Source organism: Colossoma macropomum, unplaced genomic scaffold (genome assembly GCF_904425465.1).
Source record: "Colossoma macropomum unplaced genomic scaffold, Colossoma_macropomum, whole genome shotgun sequence".
NCBI lineage: Eukaryota > Metazoa > Chordata > Actinopteri > Characiformes > Serrasalmidae > Colossoma > Colossoma macropomum.
In genome coordinates, this window is record NW_023494798.1 from 14,956,456 (window position 1) to 14,979,847 (window position 23,392).

General features: G+C 39.6%; 1 protein-coding gene across 2 annotated transcripts; it reads right to left on the bottom strand.

Moving 5' to 3' along the window:
* Positions 1 to 23,357, bottom strand: kiaa0513 (KIAA0513 ortholog). Of its 2 annotated transcripts, XM_036584615.1 has the most exons (13): positions 22,881 to 23,357; positions 13,336 to 13,854; positions 11,709 to 11,808; positions 11,376 to 11,449; positions 10,638 to 10,708; positions 9,912 to 10,116; positions 9,056 to 9,096; positions 8,522 to 8,600; positions 8,178 to 8,255; positions 5,856 to 5,885; positions 2,560 to 2,640; positions 2,026 to 2,120; positions 1 to 1,804 (listed from the first exon to the last, which is right to left on the bottom strand). In XM_036584615.1, the coding sequence occupies exons 2-13, from the start codon at positions 13,713 to 13,715 to the stop codon at positions 1,755 to 1,757; spliced, it is 1,284 nt and encodes a 427-aa protein (XP_036440508.1). In that variant the 5' UTR covers positions 13,716 to 13,854; positions 22,881 to 23,357; the 3' UTR covers positions 1 to 1,754. The 2 variants fall into 2 exon arrangements, with proteins under 2 accessions (XP_036440508.1, XP_036440509.1); XM_036584616.1 differs by lacking the exon at positions 5,856 to 5,885.
* Between the last annotated feature and the right edge of the window lie 35 nt (positions 23,358 to 23,392).

The window sequence follows — 23,392 nt, forward strand, 5'->3', positions numbered from 1 at the left end:
TTATGGTTCACCACCGATTTTAGGTATCTTTTATTACAAACACAATATACACATTATGGGATTGGGTAACATGTTCTAAGTGGTACATTCCAGTAGGGAATCAGAGGGCACTTTGGGGGAATGTAACTCAGACACCACATCAAATTGATTCACATTTAAATACACTACATTAAGAATTACATCATGATTTGCAAAGCACATATTTTACCAGTAAAATGGATGCCGCACATCCTTATGTCCATGCACACCATGTGACAACACACACACTGTATAAATTAAACAGTTAACAATCTGATAATCCCTTTGCATCAACTATCATGTTGCAAGACAGCATAAAATGCATTACAGTAGTGATATAAACTCTGTATTTACAAACAGAATATATTAACTTTGCCTTGTCCTTACGTGAGGAGACTTCAATAATTCCATAAATCTTCCAGAACATCCCACTTGGTGGTTAACAATCTCCTCCACGGCTCAGCAGTCTAAGTGGAGTAGCATGATTGCCCTCTGTTGGCTCGAAATGTAACTACACTATAATTTGCAATGTTCTTCTATTCACCATGCTGACAGGACACCATTTACATACATGCACACTGAAGACCAGATAGCAACACAGTGTACCACTAAAAACAGCTGTTCTAGAAGATCATGCTGATCGTGCATCACGACAGCCTGCCCTGACCTAATCTAGCACAAATGAACGATAATCACAATATGTAAACACCGCAAACACATACAGCTGGAGTGCACATACAGTATACAGAGAAATGCAAATCTAACTACACCACTGCTTGTCTCTGAAATCTTAAACAGCCACACAGGAGGATATCATGTGGACGTGAAGGCTTACATCTTCAACACTGCACGAGGAAAGGGGGAAATCATCAAAGGCACTTTGAACAGACTTGGGTTACAACGTTCTCTTTGGAGGCTCGCACACCACGTGTAGGAGACACATATAACACAAAAATATTAATACTGTTTTGCACATGAATGATATAGGGTCACATTTTATAAAATGACAGACTACGAAAAGCTTAGAAATGCTTAGAAGGACTTGACAGTCTGTCACAATACAGTAAATTTCTTTATGCTGTGGGAACATCAAGAGAGCTACTCAGGAAAAATTTAAAAGACTTAAAGACTGAAAAAAATCTGTACATTTCAGCTCTGTCAAAATGTGCTGAACACAGCATGCAACAAATCAGCGGGATGGGAAAAAAGGAGAAATCAGCTAAGCTGCATTCATCTGACAAGGTGAACATTATAGGTGAGATAGGGTTTGTAGTTTTTCCAGCTTCATTTCACTTAGGTAAAGGACACTTTCTGCATATTATCTGAACTGCGATATGTAAGTTATTGGGTATATTATATACTGTACATTTATTGCATGTAACAGAACCATCAAAAATATGGCTGATTCATCAGATATTGATATTTATTCTGACATATATTTGCTGTGACATTGCACCAGAGTAGGCACATATTGATCTATCCTGCGCATCGCTGGAATAAAACGACGCAGTGGAATGTTTCTGCCATTATAGATGCTTTATCAACCATAGCTGTTGAACTGTTTTCTGTGTTGTAGGTTTCTGGATGAAAATGCAGTAGGTTTGCAGCAGAACTCCATATGATATCATATGGAGCTCTCAGCTGAAGCTGAACAGTGTTGGTTATTATGGAGCTGACGAAGGAGGCTGGACTGAATGTGGAAGTACAGTAGAACAGGTGTGATCTGTAGCTGCTGCTCACTCCACAGCCATCTGCTCAATATGGTCACTCAGCAACTTGTATTGCTCTAAACAGGAGAAAAGGGTAAGAGAACAAACACACCACTTTAAATAGTGTTCTTGCTGTAAATACATCTTATTGTATCATTATATAATCACTGTACAATTTTTAACTATTCACACTCATAAGGGAACCTCATTAGCCTTCTTTTTAAAGAAGACTGATAAAATCTGCCATGCAGAGCAACTTGTTGGGGAACAAAATACATAAAACAGGATGGAATTGTACCTTCATTCAAGTTTCCAATAACTGCTTGCTTCTTCAGGAAGTCATTGCAGAGTTTCTTACTCAAGCCAAATGCCAGCATATTATGGGTGAAGGTCCTATGAAAAACACCAGCAACATCATCATCAAAATCCTGACACAAAGTCCCCATTCACACCTGGCATTAACATATGTTTTGGGTGATATGATAAGGAATGCCTTATCAACTGCATCATAAAAGCACAGATGAAAGAAGTTGCATGGCTTTCTTTCTCTCCTCTCCAGTTTGTTTACATGTTGTGTTAGCAACCCATTTATACATCAAATACACAACACATTCTCCATCAATCTGAAGAATCATTTCACGATGCAAAGAACCATTTAAGCATGCAACTTTTTTAAGAGAGGCTCTGACTTTGAGAGGAAACACAGAGATGTCCTCATTTACAACAACACATTTGTGAGGCAAAACAACAAACACATGCATTATTTACTTTGACTTCTGTCTGACTTTAGTGTTTTTCCACAACATGCGGCCAGTACAGTGATGTCACTCACCCCAGCTGTCCGAAGGTGATGTTTTCATCAATCCGGGAGCTGTCATCTTTCTCTTCCTGGGTCATGTGACACCACTTTTCCCTGAAAAGGTTGACAACAGAGGTCAAAGCTCAAGGTTGGAGGTCATTCTCAGTTCCAATCATTTTTTGGATTCCAACAAAGTGGGAGACTAACAAAGCTCAGGGACCACTGCCAAGAGCCTTTTCTTTATCTTAAACATCATTTACTTTGTTAGATAAACCTCTATAGGAAGTACAGAGCAGGATACTAAAACAAACAGCATAATGCACAATGAACAGCCTTGCAAAAGTACAGACAAAGACATGCTAATGTAGCATGACATTAGCACTCATGCATACACATAATTAAGCATAGTATGCAGAGCATCTATCAATTAAACCCATGTGGCCAGCTGTAGTCATGGTTAACAATGAACATAATGCAAATTGTAATCAGCAAAAGAAAAATAAATGAACACCACATAGCAATGGCAGAATTCCTCCACCACATATGTTCATTACAACATGCCACATGTCCTGAAATAAAACAATGTGCTAGATAAAGAATAACAAATGACACATTGCAATATTTCTTCTTTTGATGTAATAAGTAGCTACTAAATTGCACTTCAAAAAGAGTGAACATACAGCATTGCTTTATAACCATTTCTTAAATGATTCATGTTGGTGTTGATAGTCCCATGTTTCTAATGTGTCTCCAGATCATGAAATTGTCACTTTATAGAGGCAGTCTCATGAAGGTTTTATGTTTGGTCTGAGACATCCAGTTCACCAGGATTAGGGACAATCAAGTAACAGGATCCCACAGTAAAAGGAACATTCTTACAAAGAGAAAGAACACTCAGCATGCAAATGACTGGCACAGTGCATTCCAGGCATGCAATCATAAATGAGTGCATGATCCACATAAAAAATACAAAGTGTACAGAGATATCAGCACACTGAGAGCAGTGTGACACGACAAAGAAACCCAGACACTACTACTCAGAAACCACCTCAGGACTGAGGGAAACTACTGACGTGTTCCTTTAATTCTCAACATACTTTTCCAAATGCATTCTGCTGCACTGACACATTCATCGTGTAACGCCACGCAAGACCAGGAGAAGTGCAGTTTAAATGAGTTACTTAATGGCCCATATAATGGCCAATAATATTTGGACAGAGGCAGACGCTGGACGTTGGGCTCAACATACATAAGTTTGCTATATAAGTTTACATATTAATATTCCATCTAGGCCTAATAAACTAATGAACAGTCAGGGCATGGCAAACGCTAATCACCGACCTTGTAATTGGATGTGTGGAAGTTCCGTAATAAATAAGGCTGAGACAACTTTTGGAAGTTTAAAGTAGAGAAGTTTAAAGGTAGAGAAAAATTAGGTGCCCAGTTCTGCTGTCACTACCTAACCACATTATGTAAATATACAGATATGTAAATATATATGAGATTATGTGCAATCACATTATGTGGTCAAAACCTACTCAACTGGAAGCAGTGTAACTTGTAAGTACAGCACTATACTACAAAATAAAATGAACCCACAGCAGGTTTTTGGGGGCCGTTCTGGGTATGGTTTCCTCTGTTTTTAAAAGCTCAGCGAATTTGTTATCAGCCTCTCACGCAACTTCCTGCCAGACTTGCGTGCCCCATATAGATACTAAGGAGGATGACTTTGCAGCCATAAATGTCCCTAACATTACTCTGCAGGACTGTGTAAGGCAGTGCACTGCAAAAAATGATATCCTGGCCAGAGAAATTGCCTTAAATCTAGTCTAAATATTTAATATTTCTTATTTTGAGATAGTTGTAAGAATGTTATAAAATTATTCAACTTATTTCTATCCTTTTTACTTTAAGTAATTTTATCTAGTAAAAGTGACAGATTTAGCTTATTCCAGGAAATGAAACCAGCAACATTCTCTGTCAATGGAATAAGACAATTTCACAAAATACAGGTCGAGTGTACAAGAGTACAAAGGTCAAGTTAACTAATCCACTAATCCTACAATACACTTACAACAATTTCATAATGAAGTAAGTTGGTGCACTGGCACACTGCAAATAATGATATCTTTTAAAAAGTAGTTTTTTTATGTTTAGGCCATTTAATGCCATTTCATGGAGCACACCTCCTTTTTTCTATACTCATTGTACATTTTATTAGCTCCACTTACCATACATATTTGCAGTTCTGCAGTAACAGACTGTAGTCCATCTGTTTCTCTGCATACTTTTTTAGCTCCCTTTCACCCTGTTCTTCAATGGTCAGCACCCCCCAGGACCACCACAGAGTAGGTATTCTTTGGGTGGTGGCGTGTTTGTGCTGGTACGAGAGGATCAGACACAGCAGTGCTGCTGGGGTTTTTAAATACCTCAGTGTCGCTGCTGGACTGAGAATAATCCACCAAACAAAAATATCCAGCCGACAGCATCCTGTGGTCAACGTCCTGTGACCACAGTTGAAGGACTAGAGGATGACCAACACAAACTGTGCAGCAGCAGATGAGCTATCGTCTCTGACTTTACATCTACAAGGTGGACCAACAAGGTGTGTCTAATAGAGTGGACAGTGAGTGTTTAAAAACTCCAGCAGCACTGCTGCGCCTGATCCACTTGTACCAGTGCAACATACACTAACATGCCACCACCACGTCAGTGTCACTGCAGTGCTGAGAATGATTCACATTTAATACCTGCTCTGTGGTAGTCCTGACCATTGAAGGACAGGGTGGGGGGGGGCACAAAATACCCAGAGAAACAGATGAATTTCAGTCTATAATCATAAAACTACAAAGTGCACCTACATAGTAAATAGACTTAAAAATAAAAAAGGTAGGTGAACTTAATGAAGTGGCTGGTCAGTGTAAGTATGTATGTATGTTTGGATGGATGGATGGATAGATAGAATATTTTTCATTATATAACAGGATTATTTAACTCATTTCTGGACATTTTTACTTGTTTTAAGTAATCTGATTTAGAGAAGGTGCTTTATGTTAATGGCAGGTAATTGTGTGCTTTCATGCAATAGAACAACACAATTTCTCTAGCATATTGACTAGACTTAAGACTATTTTGCCAAGATAGCATTTTTTTGCAGTTTAGCCTTTACTTCTGACATGGTCAAAGGACACAACACCTTTTTCCCTGTCCCAATCTCTTTCTGCTGTAGCTTAATTGTGTTCTATTGCTTTCTTGCTTTCTTTTTAGTTATTTTCTAGCTCTTTTTTGTCTAGTGGTGTCTAGGCCAGCAGACAGAATGAACGACACACCTCTTGTCTTTCTCCTCCTCAGCCGTCCGCCTGTGTGAGGCAGCGAGGCACAAGGAGACAAAGGGTTAGAGTGACATGCAGAGAGAGAGAAAGAGAAGGAGATAGAGGCTGCAGCAGTGTCTACCACAGGGACATAAAGTGAGCTTGGAGAGCATGGTAAATATCAGATGTTTCCTTTTAAGCATCTTACAGAATACTAAAGTGTGAGTAGACACACACACACACACACACACACACACACACACACACGCACACAAACACACACAGACACACACAAGCTTTCTCACCCAGGCAGTTTATATGACTTGCCAAAACTTACTAAACACTTTTAACAAAGGCAGTCTCACACCCTTGCTCTTTCACACTCTTTCACAAACAGCTTTAATCACATGATCTGAAATGCGTTTAGAGTCACACCCAGCTGCCACCCAGCTGATTTCACAATTCTCCAGTTCTAACTCTGGAGGGTCACTGAAGGTTTCAAACAACTTTCCCTGAACCAGCTCATCAACTACCAAGCCCTTCACTAACTGAATTCTAACTGAATTAGATGTGTAAGAATAGAATGTATATGTCAGACTTCCAAGCGTGCAACATAAGATCTCTGACTTCTTGTCCTTAAAATATACCCTGGATTGCCAGTGTATTAGGCAATCTGCAAAGTCAGAGACCACTCTTCATTTACTTAATTTCTACTCAAAATGGCCGTTAAGTACAAGATATACTTGGATATGGAAGCCGAAAGTCAAAGGAAAATAAGTAAAAAAAAAAATAGGAGTTTCCAAAACTGGAGTTCAAAAAACTGAATAAAAATATGGAACAAATGGAGCTCCTCACAAGCATGGAAGACCAGGTAGACCACCAAAACTGTCAACATCAGATAAACATAACTCGATTTCAGATCTGAAGAAATCCACAGGTGTTTCTGTCCATCATATATATATATAAGGGGTGTGAATCTCTAGGCACCTCACGATTCCATTACGATTCAGAGGGCTGCGATGTGATTATAAAACGATTATCGATGCATCTCAATGCATCTTTTTTTTCTATACATGATTTCTATTTTCTTACTTTCTGAGGACTTGGTACTTTTAAAGCAAAGTATTTGTAATGATCCATAATGCATTTATGTCCAATATCTTTTATTAATAAAACAAATGGAAGTGATGTGGCAAGAGAACTGGAAGGCTCTCATTCACTGCTCTTGTTTGGAGACGCTGCTGCTACTCATCTGTGATAAAATGCGCAGTTACGGTGAAATAAGGTGCCATGTTTACCTTCGGCGCCTCAGTCAGAATTTAAGGTGGAACGGGAAAGTTCAGCGAGAAGCCGGCGAATGAGAAGCAACTTCAGCCTCGTAAAACAGCCGAAAGCTGAAAGACATTTTACAAGAAACTATTCAACTTTTGAGGAAAAGTTTTCTGGCGGAGAGGGAAGAAAAGCGGCTGTAGCTGAAGCTTAAAGCAGAGCAGAGTAAATCTGCGTTTTCGTTCATATTGTTTAGTCTATACTAGGACATTAACACATACTGACACATACTGGACATTAAATGTTGTGGCTCCCAAGGTGGTTTGATTTTTGTTGTAAGGACAAAATGGCTCTTCTTAACATTTGAGTTGTGACTCCTGATCTAACCTGGCTTTTAATGCAGAGGCTGTCGGTCGGATTTCTCGCTCATCCAGTTGTGTTTTTGTTATGTGCCGCCACAGACTGTCCGGGTGCTGCACTTACTGACTTCCAAATTCCGCCCTTTGCGTTCCGTCAACATTACATTATAAATTAAATATTTGGAAAATCGATTTTTGACGTTGAATGAATCGATTCAGAATCATCCACGTCCGCATCGCGTTGCATCTAAGAATCGATTTTTTCCCGCACCCCTAATATATATATATTCAGTTATATTCAGGCATCTTGTAATTTTCTTTGAAAAATGTGTTTCTGCTTTTATTTCTGACACTAAAATAAATATGTTTGTGGCATTTTGAGTGGAATTTAAATAAATGAAGAGTGGTCTCTGACTTTTGCACAGTACTGTAGGTGCACTTAGTAGATTTAAATTACTGACTAGGTACTGCACAGTCACTCGTATCAGCACAACACTCAACACAAGGCCCCATCATGTTAGTTTCACTGCCGTGCTGAAAATGTATACAAAGTGCACCTACTGTATATGGTAGATTACGTGTACCTGATAAAATAGAGTGTAAATACAAGGTACCTAATAGACTAGCAACTCCACAAATGATACTTTTTAAGTATGATACACTCAAAGAAACATCACCCAAAACACAACACCATCTTTTTCACCACTCTTACCTTGTGGTAGGGGACCTCTTGTTCCTCTCACAGTGCACAGCATCAAAAAATGCAGCATTCCAAAACCTCAAGGTGTGCCTTTGAAAACAAAAAAGCACATAATTTCAAGGGAGTCAGCAGTAATTTTTTGGTACGTGTCAGGATGACGGCCATATAACTATCATCAGAGCCAGCAGTGGTAATGTACTGTTTTACGAAGGACCATAAAATATATTGTGAAATAGTTCCATTCCTCATTTAATGCATCAAGTGCCACACATAGCACTGCATGGCAATTCTGGAATTAGACATTAATGTACCAACAGCTTTAATTAAACTTGTACAATGAATAAACAACCACCCACCAAATTGGCTGCTGCTTGAGGTGCGTATACAGGTAAATCTTCTCTCCTTCCTTCTTCTCTGGTGATGCAGGTGGAGATGCTGTAGCAGACAACCATACACATTCACACAAATTCTCCCACTCATGAGAAACACAGCAGTGCTGGAGAAAACATGCAGACTTGAATATAGCTCAGGGCACGCTGTGACACGCTCGCGGCATTGCTCTTGAGGAAAGCTGCGTTTACAGCCAGTGACTGCTCATTGCCTGACAGATTGAGAGGTAGACTGGAGTTCAATCAAGCAAAAAAAGGCAGTGCTAAAGGACAGTCAGTAAACATTCAAAACAGCCTAAACACAAGCACAGCTCTGTGGATCTGGGAACCAGAAACCAGAGGCTTGCTGAATCGAATCTCAAACATACACACCTACATACTAAGAGATGTGGATGTAGATCTGAAGATTGCAGGCTACTGGTCTTCCTCTCACTGCTGCCACTGTTACTAAAAACGTCCTTATGACAAGTAAATAAGCAAAATCATTAAAAAATAATTTACCTGGTGTTTTTGGTTTTCCTTCTGCTGGACTCTCTGCCTCTCTGTGGGCAAAAGAAACAGACACAAAGAGTCTGAATGTGATCACAGAAATGGCCCTTGTACTTTTTAAAATTACAGTTTGGAAAAACATTAATTTACACTGTATTCTCCTCAATCGATCGTTTAGAGACGTTTGGTGTCCAAAGTTTGCTTCTTCAGTTTTACAGTGAAGCTACAAAGCTATTCAGCAATGCAAATTTGTTCTGAGAAGTGATGGGGACAAATATCTGGTAGCTGTAGCCTACATAAAGCAATTCAAATGTAAACCTAGGTGAACAAAGTACACTTACAATGAGACATTGTATTACTATGATGTCCAATAGCTTCCAATGGATGATATCTATATTAAGCCATGAAGACTAAAGTATTAATAACAGGTACAAAATGTATTTTCATACAGATTACATACATATTTTTGCACATTATTGTCTGTTCCTGAATTTCATGCGTGAATGCATTATATGTCTGTGAGGCACATTCAGAAGAGTTGTTTGGATTAGAACAAACAACTGGAGCTACAAGGCTTATCAGGGGTGCAAACAGGGCTTTAAATTTAGGCTGTTATATAATGGTACACATCATTATTTTGAATATTTAAGTGTGACCAGTAGCTAGCTAAATAGCAAGATAGGTAAAAATATAACTGCAAAAAGTAGGATTTAGTGTCAATAAGGCTTATTCTTTTGTTCATTATTTATAGATAACAGTACATTATACATTGTCAGAAATCACATAAGTCTATTTGAGATTACTATTTTAGAGAGGTTTGGCCTTAATAAATGTAGGTAAAGCCTGAGGGGAGAGCAGAGTTCCTCACTCATTCTTGCGGGTGGAGGGGCCCCTCAGTTTGCTCTCTAGGCCTCCAAAAAAACTCTTCATATCAGTCTTAGCGGTTGTATTTTTCAGCAGTCTCTCAGCGATGTCCTTCTTGCCTGAGAACCAGACCTTCCCACTGCGCAGGTACGAGTCTAAACCCGCACTCGGCTTCTCCAGGAGCTCCGTGGGTGACAGCTGCAACTTCCCTGGAAGATGGGGGATTAATACATAGGACACACACAAATAAACACACACAAACACACACGTTTGCACAAACACTCAAATAAAGCAGAGCAGATATGAAATAGGAGAGGACCTTGAGCTAGACTGAAGTGCTGATGACTTTTCAAAAAATTACCAAAATAAACCTATAGGTTTAATTCATCTGTTCTATTTAATTGAATTAAATTTTATTTGTATAACACTATTTACAATAGACATTACTACAGCTACAATGTCCAGGCTCTAATGGGCAAGCCAAGGCCAACAGCAGTACAGAAATACTTTTGAAGAAATAAAAATGAATCGGGAAACTCATGCTTCTCTGCATAGCACCAGATAGTGTAATCATGATATAAACTTTCATACGGAAGAAAGAATAATAAGATAAGCCAATGACAAATGTCAAAGGTCTGGCAGACTACATTTCTGAAGTCAAGATTAAATTAACATAAAATACATTTATATTTAAAAACATTTGCATTTAAAGTGATCGCCCAGGTCTTACCGATGTAATAGTAAGTGAAGCACATGGTCATTAAGTGCTTGGCAGGGCTATAGTCATCCATCTGGTAGCATCTGTCAATCAGACAAAACAGAGGCCAGCTGGAGGTCATGACACACTGACGGCGCATATTCAGACTGTACTGGTAACACACACATATACAAATATTGACTCTACAGGAAGTCTTCAGGAAATTTAGTTGTGGAATGATTTCCAAGAATGCTACGTGACTACTTGGGCCTATGTCTCAATGAAACACAAATAAAGCCTGTCCACTCAGTTAGATCATCAGACTCCAAGCCAGGACAAACTGACTGAGAGGTGATAGCAATGTCATGTTTCCTTTAGTCTCAGATTCAGACTCAAAAATGTGTGTAGTCTGAAAGCCTCATTAGAGAAGCCTGCTAGAGAGGCATTTATAGTTCCTGACATTTAAAAATGACACGGTTCACTTCCATTAATCATATTACAGAAGTAGGGGTTAACAGGAAGATGTAGGCTTGGCATTCAAGGTAATGAGGAGCAGAATGCAAATGACCTGTGAAATCACATGCTTTTGAAATTTCATTTTCTCTGTAAGAATATTTATCATGACTTTCCATGACATTTGGTCAGTTACACATAATCTCAGCAAAAAGGAAAAACTTAGCAGGGACAGAAAGAGGTGCTATTAAGCATTTTCCAGGGCATGTCTTCAGTATTACATTTTACTGAAATTTTGGATTTTGACTTTACACTTACTCAAACAGCACAACTGCAAAGGACTGCACCAGCCTGTAGAACGTCTGTTCACTCACACATTTAGAGTTGCAGCGCTGTGGAAAAGCAAGCCGTAACATCATCATATTAATGTACCCCATGTGTCCGTCACCATATCATATATCATTCTCTTGCTCTGATGCCAAAGAGCTGCTTTTAATAGGTACTAATAGAGACTAATAGGGACAATGTATCGTTATTGTATACTCTGCTGGACCTAGTTTACTCGTCAAGTGCTCTAATGTACTGTGTGTATACACTGGGGATAAACGTCCAGACACTGGTTGTGGTTAAAGAGCTTTTCTTCTCTCATACCTGAACACTGACGTATTTTGCGAACCACTCCCTGCCTTTGCCATTCTCTCCACTGCACAACTCGCCAAAGCGTGCTTTCTCCTCCTGGTCAAAGTCCTCCCTGAGAGAGAAAGAGAGAGGCAGAGAGAGGAATTAAGTGAACGGTTTAGTTCACTTCAGTGGCTAAACAATGTAGACCATAACCCATGATTACTAGGGGTGGGCGCAGTGCCGGCTCTACCCGGTAACTGACAGAAGCAGCTTCTTAGGGCTCTGCAGCTTCTGGATTAGTGCTGTACTATTATGTTGTCTAAGATGCTCGAGAGAGGAGGAAAAAAGGGACTGGCTGATTGTGTCCAAGTATGCCTCTGGAGCCAAAAAACAAAAAGAAAATCATGCTTAGGGACCACATTTAAAATCATGGATACAATGATTTTTGTTCAGTGTTTCACATATTTCACTGCACTAAAGTAATTGTGTCCTCTTCGTAAAAAAATATGAAGTTGTTCAACATTCTTTAAGTGCTGATGCTATCCATGATATGCTCAATAACAAAATGCACCAGGATAACAATAAAATTCTGGCATACTGGCCATCCCTTATTGATAATTACATTGAAGAACATAACTATACTTCATATCCTACATTTTTCGTGTATTTTATATTTTCCACTGAAGTCCACATTTGTGTAAGTATGTATCAAAATAGTCATAATTCATCTTTATATGACCGTTTTCCAACTTCTCTTTATCTCTTAGAATTAAGCAGGTTGCTTTTAGTACTGTGCCTTTCAGACTCATTCAAAAAGCAGCCTGGACTACAACACTCCTTATAAATTCACCATTAATAGGTGGGACTAAACAACTGTAAGCTTAACAAGCAGATATGTGTACATGTGTTGGTTTTTGTAATTTTACTAATACATTGAATTTGAAGTGGGTTGTTTTTGTAGCTTAGTTTCCATACAAAAGCTGTGTGGACTGGGGATTAAATGGTACATTTTAAAACTTTAATTAAACTTTTATTTCAAGAAAGTGAGTCAAATTCACTTTTCCATGATATGGGGCCCTTTAATCCTATATAGATTAGCTAAACAGGGCAAGAGTTCTTAGCTGGAAGCAGGTCCCTTTCAGCATGTCAATACATTTTTGAATGCAAACAAATACTAACACCAGATGAGTTCTGATATCCTGACCGTGTTAAAAGCAAAGGTTGTTAAATAGTTCTTGGCTTGGTGATAGTTCTTTAATCAGAGTAGAACCTTAACAGTATGCAGAGGTTATCTGACCTTGAAAAAGTTTCATCACCCTTGCATGTCTTAGTTAGAAAAATGGTCTGTTAAAGAACTATCCATTACGAAGCTCTTTAGGGAAACAAATGTGGTACTTCCACGGCATAACTCTAACACAGACTTTTAAAGTGTGTAAATCAGTGGTTACCAATCCTGGTTCTGGATTAAACCTGCTTTCCCTGCTCTAACATAACTTAACTTATGAACAACTTAAAGTCAAGAAGCGCTTGTTCATTAATTAGATCAGGTGTGCACATGCAGTGCAACTCCAGGACCAGGACTGACAACCAGTGCCTTTGATGTATGATATATATGGCACATCTTGGCTAGGAAAGCACATTGTCAGCACTGTCTCACCTTCCATGAAACAACTTCTCTACATAGGTTTTCATGAATTCTCGTCGTTCTGCCACATCTGGGTCCTCGGCACTGTGACTGGATGAAGAAGATGACCGACGGGATTCTGAATGGTGGGAGGGCGAGTCTGTGGCCTCGTTCTCACTGTCTGCAGACTCTGTGGCATCACTGTCGTCACCCTCTGCTGACTCACGTACAGCCGGTGTAGGGGCAATGGGCTCCGGGAGCTTTATATGGGCTGCATTTGCTGGCTCTGGGACAAGAGGCTCACCTGAGAAAAAGTCAGTTCCACTGGGCGGACCAACGGCAGAGGGCGCTGTCCCTTCTGTACTGGAAGGCATATCAAAGTCTATGAGATTTTCCACTGCATCCCCCTCCATAGTGGTGCCAGAGGGCAGTACAGTTGGGGGGAATGCAGGAATGCAGGTGGGCACACCTCAGCTAATAACCCACAAGGTGGGGTGGGGGGGCGGGGGGGGTTTCCTCTACCACTTTGGTCTCCTCACACAGCAGCTGGATCTAAGAGAGTAAGAGGCATATATTTGTAATGTAGCCATACAGAGGATTCATTGTAAAATAAAACAAATATTACAAAAAATAAATGAAAAAGTCTTTTGTTTTTCTATTTCTTTTCTATTATTCCTTTCTTTTATTCCTTCTTTTCCCCACAAACCTTTTGGCTGTGCTTTTGCAGGATGACTAAGACATGAGGCAATGCCGAGCATGTTTGCAAACAAAGCCTCTTGATAGGACATCTCAGTATGAAATCTTGTAGATTTCCCAATGTCATTGCAAAAGCAATGGTTACTATGACTGCAGTGCATAAGCAGACAACAGTGTTTGTTCCATTATGTTTTCCAACCAAATTTCCAGATGCCTTTATAACTAAATACAAAAATGAATTGTAAATACAATTGTCTGTCCGGTCCTCTGGTCCTGATTACTCTCTAAAATGGCACCAGTGCTGTTGCACAGCTACTGAATGCAGTATTCTTCTTTAAAAGAGACACATTCCCATAATCAAACATATTGATAAGAATGCCATCTGTTTTCTGTATTAGCGCTGTGACTGCTAAGCTAATCTGCCGCATATGATTACAGCATCTGTTTTAGTCTCATGCAAAGTAGATCAAACAGTAATTGTGCTTGAATAGGTTTGGGCTCATCTATTCACAAAACCAGGTCCCTGTTGACCAAGCGTTACACCGCAAACTCAAAACTTAAAAAACAAACAAACAAAAAAACAAGGTTTTCTAACATAATCATCCCTTCAGAGTGACGAAAGCATATCCACATAGACTGCCTGGGATCCTGATGAGGGCATTAGGACTGGTAGGATGGTTATGTAATGCAGTATTGCTGAAGCGTGACTTGGCTGATGCAGGCACTCACAGACACAAATACACTCGTGCATACAAAGTGACCAAGGAAAAGGTTTGGTGCACTTGGAAAGCTACAATGTCTAATTTTTTGCACTAATTGCAGAGAACCTCACATTGGCCCGTCTTTATTTTCCATCACAGATCAAACTACGGGGAATCATAAAACAACAATGAATATCCCTAGTGTGGCTAAAGTAGTATAGGCTGTTACACATTCTGCCCACTATTTTGCTTTCCCCAGCAAGCGGGAGGCATGTTTCTGTTGATTCTGACTAGGGGTGGGAATCTTTAGGCACCTCACAATTCGATTCGATTACGATTCAGAGGGCTGCGATGCGATTATAAAACGATTATCGATGCATCTCGATGCATCTTTTTTTTCTATATAGCATTTCTATTTTCTCACTGTGTGAGCTCAAGTTTTGAGTTCAAGTTTCAAGTTTATTTGTCATTTGCACAACATGTCAGGACATTTATGCATTGAAATGCTTGTGGTGAGGCTCAGCTAATCACTCTACAGAAAGTAAATAAGTAAAAATGAAAATACAAGAAAAACCAACTGAAATATATTAAATATACACAAAACATACACAAAATATACACAGAATATAGAGACAATATACATTTTAAAGTGACTAAGTGACTCAGTGTTATTGTTATTTAAAGTGACTTGGTACTTTTAAAGCAAAGTATTTGTAATGATCCATAATGAATTTACTTCCAATATGTTTTTTAATAAAACAAATGGAAGTGATGTGGCAAGTGAACTAGAAGGCTCTCATTCACTGCTCTAGTTTGGAGACGCTGCTGCTACTCATCTGCGATAAAATGCGCAGTTACGGTGAAATAGGATTCAGTGGTAATGGATGTCCACGCAGCACATGTTACAGCTATTCTACCCATTTTCTTTAGTGATTTTATAACTATTCGGTTTTGGTCTCGTTGTAGAGACGGGGGGGATCGCTGTGTCAGTAAAGTATCTTTGAGACAGGACGTGTGCAACATTGCGCGAAAGCCCTGCTTCGCAACTACTGAGAACCGGCGTGCAGACTGCAGGTCACATAGCAACGATGCGTTATTCGCATTTATAAGCAGCACAGTTGGTTTCCTCATACTTTAAACGTATCAGACTGTCAGACTATCACACACTAAAAAGTGGCGAAGCTGAAGTCAGCTTCTCTTTAGAATTTTTCCGTTCCACCTTAAATGGTGCCGCATTTACATTTGGCGCCTCAGTTAGAATTTAAGGTGGAACGGGTAAATTCGAACAAGAAGCTGGAGAATAAGAAGTGACTTCAGCCTCGTAAATCAGTCGAACGTTGAGAGACATTTAACTGATCTACTTCTGATCAAAAGTTTTCTGGCGGAGATGGGAGGAAAGTGGCTATAGCTGAAGCTTAAAGAAGAGCGAAGTAAATCTGCGTTTTTGTTTATATTGTTTAGCCTAAACTAGATCATCATCACATACTGAGACATACTGGACATTAAATGTTGTGGCTCCCAAGGTGGTTTGATTTTTGTTGAAAGGACAAAATGGCTCTTCTTATCATTTGTGTTGTGACTCCTGAGCTAACCTGGCTTTTAATGCAGGAAAGCCGGTCGGATTTCTCACTCATCCAGTTGTGTGTTTGTTATGTGCCGCAACAGACTGTCTGGGTGCTGCACTTCCGCACTTCCAAGTTCCGCCTTTTGCGTTCTGTTAACATTACGTTATAAATTAAATATTTAGAAAATAGATTTTTGACATTTGTGAATCGATTCATAATCGTTCATGTCCGCATCGCGATGCATCTAAGAATCGATTTTTTCCCGCACCCCTAATTCTGACACTCGTATCACGAAAATCACGAAAAAGAAGTGCGAATCACTTCTTTCGGACTCATAATGCTCACGCATGAATGCCCCTCAGAGAGAACACCTTCACTTGCTCCCTATAAACTGCAGCACTCAGCACTATGAAGTGAACTTGAAATTGAGAATGGCGCTATACAAAATAAAACATGTTGCTGTTGTTGTGAAATTAATTTCTGGTATTGAATTTTTGTCATGATTCTGACTACTTATTAAAATTAAACACGACTAGAAGAAACTATTTATAAAGTAGTAGAATGTAGATAATGAAAACAGTACATCATGACTTTTTATTATTATTATTATATTATTATTATTATTATTATTATTATATTATTATTATTGTTGTTGTTATTATTATTATTATTATTACTACATTTCAAAATAGCTCAAAAATTGCATTTTAGCAATATGGCTACATTAAATCCACTATTACTATTACTACTACTATTAAATGTCACCATAATGTATTACATTCGGCTCTTGAAGTACAAAACGATGCATATTGAATCACCACTTTTCGAAATGATGCAATAATTGATTTTGATACATAATGAATTGATAATAATTCATGTATGTTGTGATGCATGATTTTGAAAGTGCCAGTTCAATGTATTTACCCCCACTGTTATTAAGGATTGTGTGTTATAAAGGTTCCTCTTCTATTACTTCTTCCTCTGCTAGATTTTTTCAGGTAACTCATCTCGCAGTTTTCAAGATATTGACACCATTTTAACTTCGGAATGTTCAATCTCATTTGGGAATGGTGAGCCTAAAACAGCAATTTGATCGAACATACAGTTTTTATACAATGATTGTTAAACGATGACGTCCCCTATAGGACACAGCACCGTCCCCATTATATCACCGCAGCCAATTAGCCATTAGATTAGCTTAGATTCAACTTTATTGTATAACTTCATATGGAATACCATAGCAACCACGAAGAAACAGCCAAGCAATCATCTAGAACACCACTAAACCAGTTTGAAGCCCATAGTAACTACCAGAGATATGATAGTGACCACCTAGCAATATTCACAAGAGGTATTATAGCAACCACCTAGCAATACCCACAAGAGATATCATTGCAACCACTTAGCAACACCTTAGCAATGACGGAACATACTTTAGCAATCACAGCAAACACCCTACCAACACGCTTGCAACACCCAGAGATACCACAGCAACCATCTAGCAACACTCTAGCAACTACCTGGAATACCACAGCAACCACTTAGCAACACCTGAGCAACCATCTGGAGAACCATAAGAACAACTGAGCAACCACCTATCAACACCTTGGCAAAAGCCATGAAATAACATGTATAATACTTTGGTACCTATGAACAACCATCTGGGAACAGCGTAAGATGCCTAATCACTCTGCATTTTCTTCAGGAAATGTATTATTATGATTGTAATTATTATTATTCATGTAAACCTCTGGCCTCACAACAATTTGATTATTTTTGTACAATTCAGAATTATTTTAAAAACTTAAAATTGCAAAATGTGATGGGAGGAACTATTTACACAGCAGAAAATAGCTGACAATTTTTGTTTTAGCCAAAAAAAGCACACTTGAATATCATTACAAACAATTAGAATCAAGTCTACAATTACAAAATCGACAAAGTTGAATAGCCACCTTCAGACCGATGCATCACAAAGCACTGAAACATTTTTAAACCCTTAATTATTATTTTTATTGTTATTGTTATTCAGAGGCTGAGCGACTACACAGCTTGCAGTAATTCTGCTTCCTTGAACTAGAAAACAGCCCCCCTGTACCCCCCTATTCTCCACCATCCTCCCTCGCTCCCTGTCCATCAAGACACCCCCGCACTCTGCGCCCTGGGGCCCTGCTCTGGCACTGGTGCTGTCAGCGCCCGTGATGAGAGGCTACAGAGCAGAGTGATCTGCGTGTGCCAGATCTGTGGTTTTAGGCAAGAAAGATCAAAGCAGGGAGGTAGATGGAGAGTAAGCACTGTGGAGAGAAAAACAGAATAAATGGGTGCAGAGAGAAGGAGAGGGACACAATGGCCCTGGAGCGAAGAGCGGGGGTGGGTCGGGGGTCGGGTAAATTGGTCTGTGTCTCACCAGCGAATAAGGTTGGGGTGGTCAAAAGGAGATAAAAATAAGCGCTGCATTCAAACATGTGCTTCAGACATACTGCTTAGAGCACTACCATACTTATTGCAGTAGATTCATACAATGATTTTAAATTCATTTCACCGCAAGGAATAATATGTAATTACCATAAAGACAAAGATGGTGCCACCAATGCTGAAGCCTATAAAAGAAGAGGTAGATTATATTTAACCACAGTGAAAAGCTTACAGGAACTGACATCGGGTGTGAGACTTCTCGGTGGTTTTGAACGATGACAGAGAACGTGCTTATGCTCTGAAAAAAATTACCAAGTAGAGGTTTATCTGAGTGTGATACATGTGCACCGTTATGCAACATGTTCTTTCATTTTCCCTGAGGAAATATGACCCGCCTCCCATCATCAGAGTGTCAGAGGATTGAGACATTTCAGAAAGTCTTTTAACTCTGCATGTTGCACAGATCACATCATGCTATGCAGCATAGCCTATATAAACTATAATGAGATGCACAACTGCCTAAATTGTTCCACAATGCCATTACTCTTATGCTCAGAGCTGTGAGACTGCTTTCCTTTCTGTGAGCACAGTGCTTTGCATCACTGTCTTGCAACTGAATGGGCTGAGGAAAAAGATCTGCTGCTTGGTTGAGAATGAAAAGACTCTAATCTCCTGCCTCTGGAGTCTGAAGCATTCTGCCAAGGCTGAGAGAGCTGCTGTCCAGCTAGAATTCCAGTTCTATCTGCCCCCCTGATTCCCCACACATTCCAAACAGGCTTAAGCTATCATCTTTATACAGGATGGGCCAAGACCAACCCTAACAGAGGCTTCCTGTTGCCAGTTATCAAGTGTGCCATTAGAAGTGGACTTCAGCCGCTATTAATGTTGAATTTAAGTAATCTCCTATTCTAGAGTTTCATCAGCAAACTTAACACAAATGCTTTAATTTTATCAACAAGAACATAATTTAACTAGTAAAATGACACCTTTAGATTTTCTCAGACATGCACACCTACATATACAATCGTATGCAAAAGTTTGAATACCCTGAGTCGAAAAGTTAATACATCATCAACAGGCAAAAACCTCAAATATTGCATAATCTTGCAAATTTTAGTACAGAATGTTTAAAAAATTAACATAAAATAGAAAATATGACATAATTATTGTCTAGAAAATTGTATCCGTATTTTGCTTAAAAATCAACTTGATCGGGGTGCCCAAACTTTTACATGTATATACATATTACGAACATTTAGTTTAAACTTAGGCTTAACTTGAGTCTGGGAAAGTGGTTCTTAATGGTAAAAGACCATTGTCTTTACAGTTTAGTCCAAGACTAAGTTTAATCCATCCCTGAAAAACCGACCTTCAATGTCCTCTAGATCTGAAGAGGTGCAGACACTTAACATTACAGGCCCATGTTTTAGAACATGGGCGATAAACTCCGATCCTGGAGGGCCAGCGTCCTGCACACTTTAGTGATTTCCCAGCTCAAATTCACCTGACTCATCTCAATACTTTATTACCAGGTCAGGTAGGTTTGTTAAAGAGGTGAAATACCAAACTGTGCTGGACACCTGGCCTCTAGGACCAGAGTTTGTACCTAAAGCATTGGCCTGTGATGTAGAATGATCACACCTTCTACACTGTTCAACACTCCTGTTTTAGAACATATGCTACATGATTTCCCATCCAGTTTTAAACTGATTTGTTTTACTTACTCTGTCACAGATTGCATTACACAAGATTATATATGGTAAAAGGCTGAGTAAAGCATGGTTGTTTGGGTCTGTAGTATTCTTACTTTAAGACAAAGGCCAAATTTCACATGTAGTGTACCTATCACTCACTACTGGTTTATCAAACTATAGCCTTGAAATAGAAACCACCAAATCAACAGAGCTTCACGATAAGCCTGATCACTACTGCAGCTGGGCACACTGGCCAGGACCAGAGAACAAGATTTAAGAGAATTTAAGAAAAAAAAAAACAAACTATTCATCTTGGCAGTAAGTGTTTTTTTTGCCAGAATATTAGAATATATACACATAATTTAAATAAAGTGAAATGTAACGTTTTTGTTTTTTAAGAAAGTTATTAATGGGTTGATTAGAAGGATATATTTAGATACCCATAGGTTTGTTTCTGATTTCTTGGTGCACTCCAGCCATTTCATTGATTTGTTAAATTCCATCACTTGATTTAATGTAATGAAAAACTGATTAACCAAATCAGGCACTGGATGGTAACTATAAACATTGGGCTTCCTCGAGGCGAGCTTTGGAAATGGTTAAGCTAATACTCACAAATGTAAAATCTGAATGCATTGATTATTTGTATTTATACTAATGTCACAGCTTTGTAGAAATAAAGGCTTACTGCCCAAATAAATGGCTTTACATGTCTTAGATAGTTAACACTTTTGTACAGCCCTGTATATATGGCTGAGATGGACGTTCACTTTAGCATGTCTGAGTTAGTCTAGGGCTAGGCCCATAGAACAATGCACCCAACTATGTCCTACTCTGACGCTGAAGCCATTTAAAGAAGTCCCACAGCGCAAAAAGAAAGGCATTTAAAAGATTAAACAATATTACTACAGTCAGTCTACACCTACACATCTGCTCAGGTGTTACAGCAAAAAGGCAGCACTAGCAAGACTTATGCAATCAGTTTCTGAGCTTTCAAATGTCTGCAGGTACAAAGGCCCTTGCGTACAAGGCGACTGTGAATAAGACTGCTGATCTAGGATCACACTGTGACATTTGATACGTACAATTCCAGGATTATGACATGAAGGAAGTGAATATGACAGCACACGTAGGCCTTGTCAGAAAACAGGGCTCCCTCTCCATCCACAATTCTCGCATAAATGTTACAAACAGCTGTGCTTTCTTATCAAGATCTACCCAATGGCAGTAGCAATGATATTCACATGTAATCCACAAGACGTGGTATTTATATAAGGTACGAAGACTGAATGTATTCCAAATCTAAAAATATGTAAAACTGGAGATTTGTCAAGAACAGGTTATATGAACCACGGTAACAAAATTATGATCGCTGAAATCTGGGCCTGTATTCCTGAAGCATCTCAGAGTAGGAGTGCTGATCATGATCTGCTCTTGTCAGTAAGGTCACTGAGGATAAAAGAGGAATCTGATCCTGGATCAGCACTCCTACTCTCAGAAGCTTTACAAGTATAGGTGCATTTTTTGAACTTTTCCAATTTATTATTTCTATATGTAAGTATTGTGTTGAAAAACACCAGCAACACCCAGCAGAATATCTGGACATATACCACACCATGTCCCTTTCAATCTTAGAGCTCAAATGGAAAAGCAAATGAAGAAGAACTGTGGCTCTGTAGGATGCATTCAGAGCGGAAAAGCAATATAAAAAACACAGAGCCCAGAAGTTGCTTCACCAAGTCAGCGTCCATGACCGAGGCTGGGGAGAATGAGTGTGTTTTTACTGACCTCAGCACCTGCCTGTGCTGTACTACTTTCTCCTCAGGACTGAATAACAATTCAAACCCCATCCTTACACATGCAGCAGCAGCTCGTTTCTCTCAACAGCTGACAGGCTGAAAGATGAATAGGTCGAGCAACTGTCACGCTCAGGCGTCTTATATAAATCAGCCCATGTCTGCAGTCGTAATTTAGGCCGTTATAAAAGCAAAGTTATTTGCTTTTTGTGTTTTTAAAACCTCTGAAAAACTGAAAAAAACTCCTGAGCTGCTGGGTTTCACTTAGCCTGCGCTCTTTAGCAAGCTAGCTAAAATGAAAGCTCGCTCTCCCTCCCACTTCACAGTGTAAACAACACACGCTGTGCAGTCAGTCATCTGATAGCTGACTGGCTGGATAGACCAGCTGAAGAAGCGAGCTGCGTTACGGACATCACGGACAGAATGAATGAAAGAACAGAGTTCTGAAGTGACCAGGCACGGCGAGACTGCAGTGTACCAGATGATAAATGACCCTGGTGGACATGCTGACAGCACCGAAAGGCAACAACACGACAGGAGACTGGCGCTGTACCGAGCAGCATGCGCTGTCAAAGCGTTTGGTCAAACACTACAAAGAGTAACTCAGAAACTGCAGTCTAGCACAAAAGCCACAGACACTAGGAGTGTATCTGCATTTGTGCAGGCAGTTCGGCGCGTTTTCTTAGGAGGGTTTTATTAGCTGTAACTCACCAGAGGAGTCCCAGGCTGAACTACGTGCTCTCCGCTCTCTCTGCGCGCTCCCGTCTCTTACTCCGCTCGCTACTGTCAGAGGTAACGCGCACGCGCAGCAGCGCGAGTGGACTAGGAGGGGGAGAATCCAATGACGTCGGGGGGAAGCACGTGACACTGCGCGCAAACTGCGTAGCTCTCGATGGACACGACGATCTAAGAGGGAGGAGGCCTATTGATTCTCATCATAATTCTCTCCGTCTCTTTTTTCCTCTGCCTCTCTACTTCTCGACCCCCTTCTTTTCTCTTGCTCTCCATTCATCATTTATCTTTTGAATATCTTTCTCCCCTCTCATCTCTTTACCACTCTCCCTTTTAACTCTCTATCTTCTGCACATCTTTTTCTAGCTCTCCCTCTCGCTGTCACCTCTGCTCTTTAGCTCTCGCTCTCACACTAGGTCTCCGTTTTCTTTCTCTCGCTGTTCCCTTATTCTCTCTCTCTCTCTCTCTCTCTCTCTCTCTCTCTCTCTCAC